The sequence below is a fragment of the Phyllostomus discolor genome, chromosome 7 (assembly GCF_004126475.2).
Source record: "Phyllostomus discolor isolate MPI-MPIP mPhyDis1 chromosome 7, mPhyDis1.pri.v3, whole genome shotgun sequence".
NCBI classification, from domain to species: domain Eukaryota; kingdom Metazoa; phylum Chordata; class Mammalia; order Chiroptera; family Phyllostomidae; genus Phyllostomus; species Phyllostomus discolor.
The window spans coordinates 137,560,655-137,573,018 of record NC_040909.2 but is presented as its reverse complement, the minus strand read 5'-3'; the positions used below and the strand labels follow the sequence as shown (position 1 = coordinate 137,573,018).

General features: G+C 67.4%; 1 protein-coding gene across 1 annotated transcript; it reads left to right on the top strand.

Annotated features, from left to right (window-relative positions):
- The first annotated feature begins 6,587 nt into the window (after positions 1 to 6,587).
- On the top strand, positions 6,588 to 8,049 carry GPR20 (G protein-coupled receptor 20). Its single transcript, XM_028534095.2, has one exon. It carries the CDS (start codon positions 6,588 to 6,590, stop codon positions 7,671 to 7,673), a length of 1,086 nt encoding a protein of 361 aa, XP_028389896.1. The 3' UTR covers positions 7,674 to 8,049.
- The last annotated feature ends 4,315 nt before the right edge of the window (positions 8,050 to 12,364 follow it).

The following is a 12,364-nucleotide window of genomic DNA, read 5'->3' as shown; positions in this document are numbered from 1 at the left end:
AGCTGGGCGCAGAGCAGGGCGGGGGAGCGCCCAGGGGCTCGGGGGTCGTCTCTCCGGCCCCAGAGCCCCCTGTGCTGCCGAGCCCCCAGAGCGCTTCCATGGGTCTGTCTCACTCACTCACTCACTCATTCATTCACTCAACACACTCGTCTGCTGGGAGCCAGGCACGGACCTTGCTCGCCCACCTGTCAAGGCCCCGGGTAAGGGACCCCAGAGGCACCGGATGAGCTCTGGGACCTTGGCCACCGCCGTCCCCCAGGCTGGGGCAAGGCTGGGATTGAGGGGTTTGTGGGGACAGGCTCCGAGCAGGGCACACCCCCTGTGGAGAGCCAGCCTGCAGCTCAGGCTGTTTGCTCCAGCCTCGCCCTTCCCCAACCTGTCCGGGGTAGGGAAACGAAGGCCCAGGCCCACCGCCCACCCGCAGCGTGGACCTCGGGGCTGGCTCTGCCCCGGCCCGGCTCCCTCGGTGGTGACTGCCCTGTGAGAAGGAGCAGGGTCCCGAGGGGGCGGGCGGCCGGGTTGGGAACTGGCCGGGGGCCAGGGTGGCGGCGGGCGGGCAGACAGGGAGCAGCTGTGAAGCCTCAGGCAGAGTGGGAACGGAAGGGACAGGCAGGGTGGAGGGGCAGCGTCCCTCACGGCCCTCGGGCCGGCCACCGAACTGCCCACTAGCCATGTCCTTCTCCCAACACGAAGTCACTCCCAGCCAGAAGGCCACCCAGGGCCACCTGCCCTGCAGAGGCTCCCTGGCTGTGTAGCCTGGTCCAGCTGCTGCCCTGAGGCCTCCACTGTCCCCTTCCCTGCCCCCCGGGCGAGTGGACTTCCGGGGCATGGTGCAGGTGGGAGGAACCACAGGGCAGGGGTCAAACCCCACTCCCCCGGCCCCTCTGGGTGACTCAGGCACGCCTCACAGCAAAGTGGGGCTGGCGGTCCCCACTGGGTGCGTCTGGGGAGGGGTCGGTGACACCCTGCAAGGGGCTGTCTTGGAGACAATACCTGAATCATGGGGCCATAGGGGATGGGGGTCCGGGGCACCAGGAGGTCCGAGGGGCTCAGGAGGACAGCTGGGGGTGGTGACGGAGGGAGGGCGCAAGGTGATGCGCGCACGGACGGCACGCCAGGCCGAGGGAACGGAGTGTGTACGGCTGAGCACCCCAGGCTGAGGGTCTGCGTGGAGGCGGACGAGGCTGGGGCCGGGTAGGTGCAGCCTGGCCCCCCGTCCCGCTGCCCCGAGGAGGGTTCGTGGTGGGAGGTGAGGTGTTGCAGCAGGGCGGCAGCGGCAGCGGCGAGAGCTGTCCAAACGCCCACAGGACCCCGTGGGCAGTGAGGCCAGGGCTGCTCCCTGAGAAACTCACATTTCTTCAGGGGCTGGCGCGGGCGGCGGTCAGGTGTGGTGAGGCCCAGGTGCCCTCAGCAGCGCTCCGCCTGTGCCCACAAGCGGCCCTCTCCTGGCGCTGGGGGGAGGCAGCCCTAGCCGGGAAGGGACCTAGATTCTTCCTGACACTCCCCAGGGTCTGCCAGGTGACCCGGAGCCAGCCTGCCCCCCTTGGGGGCCTCAGGCTGGGGAGCTGGCAGAGGCTCGGAGCAGCCAAAACCAGCAGGCGATATTCTAAAGCGGATGCCACGAACCCAAGAATAATCAGAAAAATAAACAGACTGCGGTTCCCCGAATAGCGGCTACTCGGGCCTCGGAAAGTCATCTTGCCGGGGGCCTGGGCACGCATGGGTGCTGCGTGCCGGAGAACCTCCTGGTGCACAAACCCCAGGCTCCAGAGAGGGTCCCCCCCCACGCCCCGGCCCGGGCCGGTCCCGCCCCTGCATGGGCCCGGGAGCAGGAGGACCTGGTTTGATTCCCAGCTCTAACACGTTCGTGCTGTGTGTCCTAGGGCACGCCACTCACCTCTCTGGGCCTCTGCTCCCTCATCTGCCAAACCCGGGACTGCGTGTGGGTGCACAGGGTCCAGCCCAGCGCCGGCCCGCAGCAGGGGCTCGAAGCACCCCCCTCAGGGAAGAGCTGGGCCGAGGCTCCCCACCTGCCCGTCCCCGCCCGCCCTGGAGGTGGCGGCAGACTCCCAGGCAGCCCCCTGGCACCCCACGGCTGAGCCCAGGCTCCCCTGTGGGCCCCTCTGTGGCCCCCCTCTGTGGCCCCCTCTGCCCAGCAGCTGGACATCCGCAGAGAGCACACAGGGACGGGCCGGGGGGTTGAAAGGAGCCACGGACAGGCCGGGACACGCCCTGCCTGCCCAGGACAGGAGGTCCGCATGGCCCCAGCTCCCCTGGGAGATCTCGGTCGTGTGTGGCTGGGCACCCAGCAGGGACCCAGCAGCGGGCTGTGAGTGCAGGCAGTGGGGCACACAGCCCCCCGTTAGTCGGTGTGGCCGTCGGGCGGGGCAGACAGGGAGTCCCAGAAGGGGACGGGGTCAAGCGACTTGGGAAAAGATGCTTGTTCTTCCTCCTTGGGAAGGTTCCCTGGTCTGAGCCTCCCACAGGCTCGGAGGTGGAACCCCGACTGCACCCATGGGCACCTGGGCCGGGCTGTCGGCACAGAGGAACACACTTCCATTCCCCTTCCGGGCTATGTTTAGAGGCCAGGCAGGAGGGGCATGTGGGGAATGGGTGCTCCGTCGCTGCCAGCAGAGGGGCCTGCTTCCTGGGTGCCCCCCTGCCCTCTCAGGGTCCAGGGCCTGGCTATGGGACGCCCCTGGCAGATCCGGGTTCGAGTCCTGATGGAGAAGGCCTGGGCCAGATGGGGAGGAGTTACAGTCTCGCACCCCAGCCACGGCTGCATGCCCCCCCTGGGGAACGGTGGGAAGGAGGAGCTGCCGCTCTGTGGCTTTGCGGGCAGGGAGACTGAGGCTCAGAGGGAGCCCAAGGCCGCCCCCTGCAGGGCAGCACTGCTGTTCCAACCCTCCCACAATGCCCAGCGCCTGGCCGTCGCCTGCTGCGGTGTCCCCGGGCCTTGCCACGGGGGCCTGGGTGTGCTAAGAAGGTGGAAGAGGGCCAGGGCCCCAGCTCAGGGGTCAGGGCCCCCAGAAGGGCACAGGCTTGACGACTCGGAGGCATGGGGGCGGAGGGGGGCCATCCCACGGGCATTGTGGAGTCGGGGCTGAGGCAGTGGCGACCAGCGGGGAAACCGAGGCCCAGAGAAGACATCACCTTCCTGGGGCCATGCAGGGTGGGCGGTGTCCCCGCACAGACACTCCCAGCCGGGCCCCTGCCCTGGCCCGAGAGGGCACGGCCAGCGGGCGGGTCGGCACGGACATCCGTGGGCCACCTGCCCGGAAGGCGGTGCTCCGTGGGTGCACCGAGCGCAGGGCCTGCGGTCTCACTGTCAGAGCTCGCGCCCTGCAAAACGGACGGGTCGTGAGTCAGCCCCCCAGGGAGAGGAGCCACCGAATAATGAAATCGGTGCAGGTCACCGTGAGGTGGAAGAGCCGGTCTGTGGGTGGTGGGGGGCAAGGGGACAGGGACAGTGAGAGCCAGACTCAGCAGAGGGAACAGGGAAAGAGGCGGTGGGTGTGGAAGGTCAGAGGTCAGGGCCCAGTCTGTGACTGGGGTCAGAGCCCAGCCTGTGACCAGGGTCGGGGATAACCCTAACCCAGCCTGTGACCGGGGTCAGAGTTCAGCCTGTGACCGGGGTCGGGCCCAGCATGACAGATGCCAGAGCAGCCTCGCCATGTACCTGGGATTGTGACCCGGTGTGTGGCGGGGGCAGGGTCAGTAGGTGGCCGGGATCGGGGTCGGCTTTGCTGGGATCAGGGTTCAGACTCAAAGCCGAGAACCAGCACGTGCTGGGCCGGCTCCTCTCCTCACCCGAGTGGCCCCCGGAGCCCCCGGAGCCCCCGGGGCGCCCTGTGCACACCCCGCCCGCAGCCCTGCCCAGAGGCCGGGCCCGCCAGCGAGCCGCTGGCCCTGGGAGCTTCCGGGAACGTCCACAGAGAGCCCGTCTGTGCTGTTTACTGTTTGTCTCTGCTTGTGACAGCGGCGGCGCCTTGCACAGACTCGTGGGAAACTGAGAAGCACGTGGGAGTCCCGAAACCCTGGCCACCGGCCCCCCGCGCCAGGCCCTGGCCCCCTCGGTTTGCAGGGCACGGTTTTCTCACAGCCGAGGGGGGCTCGTTGGGGGGCGCCCCTGCCCTTCCCGGCAGCCCTCTTTCCCCACCCTTCAGGCCAGAGGAGGAGGCCCCCCACCCCCACGCCCATGGGAGGGCTCCCCCCCCGCCCCCGGCACCCCTCACACTCCTGTCTCCCTGAGCTGCGTCCACTGACCCTGTTAAGGGCGGGGGTCCTGAGCACAAGGCAGCCCACCTGGGGGAATGTGAGCCAAGGCCTGGGCCTGAGGGTCCCGGGGCCGGCCAGGGGGGCCACGCACAGGCCCGGGCAGTACTCGGCCCCTCCCGGCAGCCTCGGCCTGCAGAGGCAGAGACTCAGCTTGGTGACCTCGGGCAGGTGCTGACCTCTCTGAACCCAAGGGCGGAGGCAGCCACCTGTTCTGCCCAGGGTCCCTCCAGCCCACCTTGGGGCCTGAGCCTCAGCTATCGAGGGCCCCTCTGCTGGGCCCACGCCCGCCCCAGCCAGCAGGACCCAGAGTCTCCCACTCCACAGGGTGGATGCTGCCAGAGAGAGCCTGTGGCTGGAGAAGTGGGCAGCGTCCGGCCTGTCCACTTCCTGTGGCCACTCGGAGAGAGGAGGGTCCGCCCTGCCCCGGCAGGGCCGGTGGACGCACTGAGACCCCGGATGTGCACGTGCCGCCCCCCTCCCTGCTTCTCCCCAAAGCCCTCGCCTTTCTCCCTGAAAAAGCCAGAAATGTCCTTATTTGGAGGACCAGCGAGCAGGGTGGGGCTGGGGGCCGTTAACTCTTCCTTTATAAATAAAAGGATAAATCTCTGCGAGTTCAACAGCTCAGCAGGAGCATAAACAGAGTGGGCAGCCCCAGCCCAGCCCCCCACCCACCCCGCCGGCTCACCCGGGCCCCCAGGCACAGAAGTTTGTTTGACTCACATCCACTTGGGCCCCACAGCCCTGGGACCCAGCTCCAGCTCCGGCCTCGGGGAGCCACGCTGCACTGTGGGGCGCCCACGCCAGTAGGGAGCGGGCCCCTCTGGGCTGGAGGGGAGCAGGGCCACCCAGGAGCTGGTTCTCGGCCCCCTCCCTGCTCCCGGGGAAGGCTCCTCGAGAGGTCCCTCATCCCACGTGTTGACCCGGTGCCAGCGCTGGAGGAGGTGAGGACAGACGGGTGGCCTGGAGGACGGGGCCAGGGTCGGGTGGCCTTAAGGGTGGGCCAGTGAGGGCCAGGCCATGGGCGGAACGCCAGATTCTCTGGCACCGACCGGGCGCTGGGCGCTGCTGGGCTCTGGGATTCGTCCTGAGGGTCTGGTGTTGCTGCTGTCTGTGCAGGCCGGGCCCCGGGTCCAGGGCGGCCCGGCCCCTCAGCCCAAGTTGCACAGAGAGTGAGGAGGGGGCTCCCTGGCTCTCGGCTGTGCCACAGCTGTCACCTCTGCCTTCCAGGTCCTGGGGACCTCAGGCCTGCAGCTCAGGGGTTTGCACCTCCTACAGCCGGGGGAGCCAAAGCCCCAGGCCGGCCAGAGCCAGGGGAGCACAGAGGGCAGGCATCGCCAGGCCGGGCCGGGCCGAGCAGAGGCATGGAGGTGGACATGCTGGGGCGTTCACCAGGCAGACCAGTGTTGCATGTGGGTCCCCGGCCAGCAGTGACCACGGAACGCTGCGGATGGCTCGCCGAAAAACACGCAAGAAAAAACACAAACATACACAGAGGCAACCAGGTCCTGTGGGGAAGTAGGGACAGAATGGCCACCCCCCCCTAGTGGGGAGGGCCCTGATTTACCGTCCATACCTGCTTTTATTGGGCTCATTTTGCATAATAATTCAGGTAAAGTACAGTACTCATCAGGGGGAAGTAAGGAACCATAGAAAACAAGGAACTCTGCCCGTCTATTGAGTCGGGGTCAAAGAGCTGTAAGACTTTGAGGAACAAACTTCCTCCTTGGACCCCTTTCATTCAACTGAGAGCATTCTAAACAAAGCAGGTTTCACAGGAATTTACATGTTTTTTCTTAGGCCTGATCACCCAGGGAATCTGCCCTTTCAGCACAGAGCTGCACCACCCTGTCATTGTTTCAGGCTTAGTTGGGAACTAAGGCAATAAGGAGATTTTCTCCCAGACGATGAGAACTCAGGCTCTGTCAAAGCCGAGGAGCAAGGGTCCATCACCCTCTTTTGCTGCAGCCCCCAAAGTCCTTCTTTTGGGGGGCCTCCCAAAGTGATCGTGCCTGCCTTAGGTCGTTCCCCCCGTGGGGAATCTTACCCGTCTTTGGCTAACCGATCAAGCTTTTTGGGGTTCAGCAGCAGAAGCAGCATTCCTGCCAGGGAGACAAGCCCTTGGGTCCTTGCTGGCTTACAGTTCCAAGGGCGTTCCCTTAGCCTTAGCCTAGGCGGGGGTTTCAGCTTCTGATACCAGTCAGGGCGGTTCCCAACAGACCAGCCGGGTGCAACCCCCAGGCAGGACTTGAGTAACCCCATCTCTCTCTCCCCAGGCCTGGGGCAAGCGCGGGCCGGCCACCTCCACCGCCATGCCCTCGGAGTCTCCCGCGGGGCCCGTGACCGGGGCGGCCCCCAACGCCACGGCGGCGGCAGCAGCGCCGGGGGCCAACCTCAGCGCGCCCGAGCGGCCGCTGTTCCACCTATTCGCCGTGCTGGACGAGGAGCTGCACGCCAGCTTCCCACGCCTGTGGCTGGCCCTGATGGCCGTGCACGGGGCCATCTTCCTGGCGGGGCTGGCGCTCAACGGGCTGGCGCTCTACGTGTTCTGCTGCCGCACGCGGGCCGCCGCGCCGTCCGTGGCGTACACCGTCAACCTGGTGGTGACCGACCTGCTGGTGGGCCTGTCCCTGCCCACGCGCTTCGCCGTCTTCTACAGCACGCCGGGCTGCCTGCCCTGCGCCTTCCCGCACGTCTTCGGCTACTTCCTCAACATGCACTGCTCCATCCTCTTCCTCACCTGCATCTGCGTGGACCGCTACCTGGCCATCGTGCAGCCCGAGGGCTCCCGCCGCTGGCGCCAGCCCGCCTGCGCCCGGGCCGTGTGCGTCTCCGTGTGGCTGGCGGCCGGCGCCGTGACGCTGTCCGTGCTGGGCGTGAGGGCCGGCGGCGGGCCCTGCTGCCACGTGCTCGCGCTGACCGTGCTGGAGTTCCTGCTGCCGCTGCTGGTCATCAGCGTGTTCACGGGCCGCATCGTGTGCGCGCTCTCGCGGCCGGGGCTGCTGCGCCAGGGCCGCCGGCGCCGCGTGCGGGCCATGCAGCTGCTGCTCACCGTGCTCGTCATCTTCCTCGTCTGCTTCACGCCCTTCCACGCCCGCCAGGTGGCCGTGGCGCTGTGGCCCGACGTGCCGCGCCACACCAGCCTCGTGGTCTACCACGTGGCCGTGACCCTCAGCAGCCTCAACAGCTGCCTGGACCCCATCGTCTACTGCTTCGTCACCAGCGGCTTCCAGGCCACGGTCCGCGGCCTCTTCCGCCGGCGTGGAGCGGAGGGCGAGCCCGCTGTCGGTGACGCGGTCAGCATGCGCAAGAACTCCAGGGGCTCGGGCCAGCATCTCACCCTCAGCGCCGGCCCTCGCGCCCTCACGCCGGCCCTGGCTAATGGGTCCGAGGCGTAGTTGGCAGGAGCCGCAAGGGGGCCGAAGGTCAGGGGTGGGCTGAGCGCGCCAGGTCTGGACCCAGCTCTGCCTGGATGGCAAATCGATTTCTCCTCGATCAATTGGTGATGGCTGCCCAGGGCAACGCCCAGCGACTCTAAGGCCGCTGTGCTGTGGCTGATTAGCAATGTCTGCCACAGGCTCCCCGTGGGGTGTGGCGCTCTGAATGCTGATGACCCCCCACCCCTGGAGTCCACGGAAAACCCAGAGGGTAGGCAGGAGCTCCTTCTTGCCTGGGCCATTCTGTCCCCAGAAGGGGGTCCCCAGAGACGGGGACAAAGATTTTTTTACAGAGTGGGGATTCCAGGGAGAGGGTAGAAGTCAGCCTGCGGAGGTCTCCTCCCCCCACCCGGCCCCTCCTCCATCCCGCCCCTCAGAGAGAGCAGGCGCAGGAAGGAGGCGTCAGGGACACAGCGTCGCGTGAGCGACCTCGGGGGTCCGTGTTTGGGCAGGACCCCCGCCCCTCGCCCCCCGCCCAGGGGGCCCAGATTTGCACAGTAAGATCAGAGGCCACCTGGGCGTGCCTTGCTGCGAGCCAGTACTTGGATCTCGGGGTTGACCCTTGACCCTGCAGCCACCCCACAGAGGAGAGGCCACTTCCCCGCCATCCGCTGTGCAGGGGAGGGCACGCAGCAGGCGCTGGCCGGTCCCAGTCAGCCCCACCCTGCGACCCCCAGGCAGCACCCCCCTAGTGCCTGTCCTGTGGCTGCTGCTCCAACCTCCCCGAAGCCCCCTACTCCAGGAAGGCTCCCAGAGACCCTGCCTGCTGCCCCAGGAGCTGGTGGGGTTCACGGCCTCATCCCAGGGAGGAGGACACCTGGACCAGGGACGCGGCCACCATCCCACATACAGACAGCCCCTCGCTCTGCCCCGGGCAGTGGGGCTCTGGGAGCTGCCCTCCTCAGCTCATTCCTGCTCTGCCTTCCCTGGCTCAGGCTTCTGGCTGCCTCCTCCGTTCTGGACTCCAGGATTGCCTCCACGTGCCTTCTGGTCGCCAGGTCTGCAGTCCCGCCGTCCGGCCTGGGCCCCTCCGGGACTGCAAGGGCCTCGGGCCCAGGAAGCCTTCTGCCATTTGAGCTTCAGAGGGGGGCTGCCAGTCTCCCAGGGCTGGGGCAGAAGTGGGGGGCCGACCTCGTACCTCTGAGAGCTCGGACTGAAGGCCCCTGCGCAGAACCCTTGCAAGTTGGACCTCTATTTCCCCCGCCTCCCTTGGCCTTGCACCTGGAGGGGCTGGGGGCTGCGCCCCCACACCGCCACAGATGTTGGCTCCCTCCCCCTGAGCCTCAAGGGCCAGGGTGCGAGGCCTCTGCCTGCCTCCCCCTCCTCGTGGCCTCCCTTCCAGACTTTCCAAAGGCCCGCGCAGCGTACGGTGGCACGTGTACTCATATCCGACATAAACGTCTCCTCGACGACAAGAAGCTTTCCTCCTGAATCAACCCTGCGTGTCCCCTGTGAGCCTCTCGCTCAGCTGGTGGGCAGGGGTCCCTCGGGGCACCCAGCCGGGTGCTGGCTTGTGCGTGACCCCCGCACTCACAGTCTTGGGGACAATTGGGGACTCCTAAGGGGGGGTCGAGGTGTTGCCGTCACTGACTGCAGCAGACTGGGGGGCCTCGGGCTGGCTGCTCTGGAGGGCAGGGGTGGGGGATCCAGGTGGCAGACTTATGGGCAGGGTGAGGGCACGGTCACGGGGGAGAAGGAGCCGACCAGCTGGGCAATGGGCCCTCGCCCCATCCTGGCCCCAACTCCACTGCCCAGGGAGGAGAGGTGGACGTGGGCAGGGTGGCCAGGACACCTGCAGGGTCCTCCGTCACCACGGCGTGTCCCAGAGGGGGAAGGGGAGGGTCGGCTGGCTGTCACCTGCGGGAGAGGCAGGAGCTGTGGCTGTACTTGTGGGCTTCCACATGGCACCGAGTTGGCCCTTTCTCTGAACCTCCCCGCAAGCCCAGGAGGTCGGGGCTGTCGGCCCCATTTCACAGATGGGGAAACTGAGGCCCTGGGCCCCCGGCTCCCGGTTCCTGCCTCACATGCCACTGGGTCTCCGTCCTCGGCCCGGGAGGCACGGGGTGGGAAGGGCGTTGGCGGGACGGGCTCATCACTCTCGCTGTCTGGCACCCTCCGAGGCCGGAGGCGTCTGGACGTAAATATTAGGGCCTGTTTACACTGCGCTCCATTAATAGCGGGAAGTGTCGCCGCGGCGCCTGCCGGGCTTCCTGCGGGCCTCTGTCGCCCGAGGCGGGAGTGGGGCGCCTGGTGAAGACGGATGTCCCCCCCGACGTCCTGGTTCAGACTTCACACTTGCGACACCTCCGGGTGTGCGGAGACCCCCGGGCCAGTCACCGCCTCATCCTCACACCCTGGGCCGAGGGGGGGGGGGGGGGGGGGCGGGTCCCCACCCCTGAGGCACCTGTGTTCCCAGTTCACGGAGAAGGGGAGGGAGGCCCAGAGTGGTGTGGGGACTGCTGGCCCGAGGCTCTGGAAGGCCACCTGAGAAAGGAGCTAGAAGTGCACCCCAGACCGACTGAGCCAGGCCAAGGCCCCCCCCCTCCCCTGGGCACTGGAACAGAGCCAGGAAGGCTCAGCGTCAGCCGGAGGGGAGGCTCCCCCGCACCGGCCGGAGGGGGAGGGGACGGGACAGGACAGGGCTGGGGAAATTCCCCGCCCTCCGCCCGCCCGCCATGCAGCCAGGCCTGCGCCCCTGCTCTTTCCCTGGGTGAACCCCAAGTCCTGCACGACTGCCCGTCCCTGAGAGCCTCCCCAGACTTGCAGTCAGCTCCGGGCCCTCTGCTGGCCGCCCCTCCCCATCTTGCTGTCAGGGCTCCTCCCACCCTGGGCGAAGGCGGGGGTCCATTCTACTCTGTGTCTTGGTCTGACCACAGCACGCTCCCAGCTCCACCGCCTGTGAGTGGGCGCCTCTGCCCAGATGGCAGGAGCCCTGCTCTGTGGCTCCCAGGGGGGGGGGGGGGGGGGGGTGCGCTGGCTGGGGGCGGAGCCCTTGAGACCTTGGCCTTCGTCCTGCCCCTCTCTCGGCCTCACTCCTCATCCGTAATCAGAGCTGAGAGCACACGGCGCCCCGGCCTGGCGGCGGGGAGGGGCGGGGGAGGCCGCCTGCTCCCTCTGCCCACCCGGCAGGACCGCACGTCCGCCTCCCATGGGGCCCAGCGAGGACATGAGCAGGGGCCACTCTGCATGCTCGAAACCAGCCTGAGGCTCTGCCCCCCCTGCCCCTGGGGCCCCCCAGCTTCCAGGGCACCGGCTTAGGGATGGGGGGTGCCCTGGGCAGAGAGGGGGCCTTGTAGGATATGGGGTCCTCTGTGGTATCCCAAGCCAGGCACACCTACCCGGGGGAGCTCATGACAGAGTGGGAGCCCCTGAGGGGGTCCCTGGTGGGGGTAGCAGTGGGGCATGAACTTGGCGGGAAGAGCAGGCCAGGTGCACGGTCACCTGCCCTGCACTCAGCCTTGGGACCCCAGCTGTGGCCCCAGGAAGACCTCAGCGTCCCCAGCGTGTCCCAGGGCCCACAGGCCTTTGCGTCCAGACGCCACAGGGGCGGAAGGGCAGCTGGCCCTGTGCACCCCAGGTGTCCAGACTGCACTGGGGGCCTTGGGACCCACTCACAGAGGAGTCCTAGGACCCCAGGGTCTTCCTCTGCCCACCTACCCCCATGGACACTGCCTCCTAGTGCCCTGCTGGGGGCTGAGGGTCAGGCTCCAGTGCCTGGGGGAGGTCTAGGACTTCAGACTGTACCCCGCCTGCTCCAGCACCAAGCTCAGGGAGGACATCAGGGTCAGCTCTGTGAACCCCAAGGCCAAAGGCTCACAGATGGGGCACCATTGCCCAGCCCATGGTGGGCACCATGGGCAACAGGGTGTCCCCCACACACCGCACCCCTCAGTCACACCAGCCTCTCTGATCTTGAGCGAGTCGTGCACCATCCTGAGCCTCGGTTTCCTCCTCTGTCAAGTGGGGGATGATTGACACCTTCCACCCAGAGGGGGGGCTTTGCAAGTTAGACACAAGTGTGCCTGTGTGCGTGCTGCGTGTGCATAGACTGTGGTGTATAGACGTGCATCGTGCATGGGTAAAGTGTGCACGCATGTATGTGTGCATGTGCACATATTACATGTGTGTTACATACACGGTGTGGGAACACACGTGGAGCTCAGAGTGTAATGACTGGTGATGAGCCCGAGATAACAGCAGAAACGAGGTGCCCCGGAAGGGCCCGGCACCCCCACTCATTTTCTCCCTTTCATTGCACAGCACCCTCTCCTCCCTGCGCCGGGCAGAGTCAGGGGTCCTGGTCCCGGCAGAACCCCACTGCTCCGCATGCCCCATCCCACTAAGACCCCCTCTCCCACGCGTCCCCTGGGGGTAAGCCCCGTCCCCTGGAACCTGCCCACGCCTGGCAGGGGCAGAGCTGAGAGCACAGTCTGGGCTCAGGATTACTGGGCTCTCGGAGCTGCCGGTGACCTTGGGTGAGCCCCTGCCACTGATCCGCTGCAGATGCCCACAGGGGGACCAAGGTGTCTGGGGGCCTGAAGCCACCAGATGGCGCTGCTGGCCTGGAAGAGGCGGCCAGCTACTCGGGGCTGGCAGGGACCCTCCACCTGGCCTCGCCACCTGACCCTGGGCCAGGTGGCCCTGGAGCCTGC

Bases quoted from the DNA above. Each gene is read 5' to 3' on its own strand.
- GPR20 (XM_028534095.2), top strand. From the start codon at position 6,588: ATGCCCTCGGAGTCTCCCGCGGGGCCCGTGACCGGGGCGGCCCCCAAC.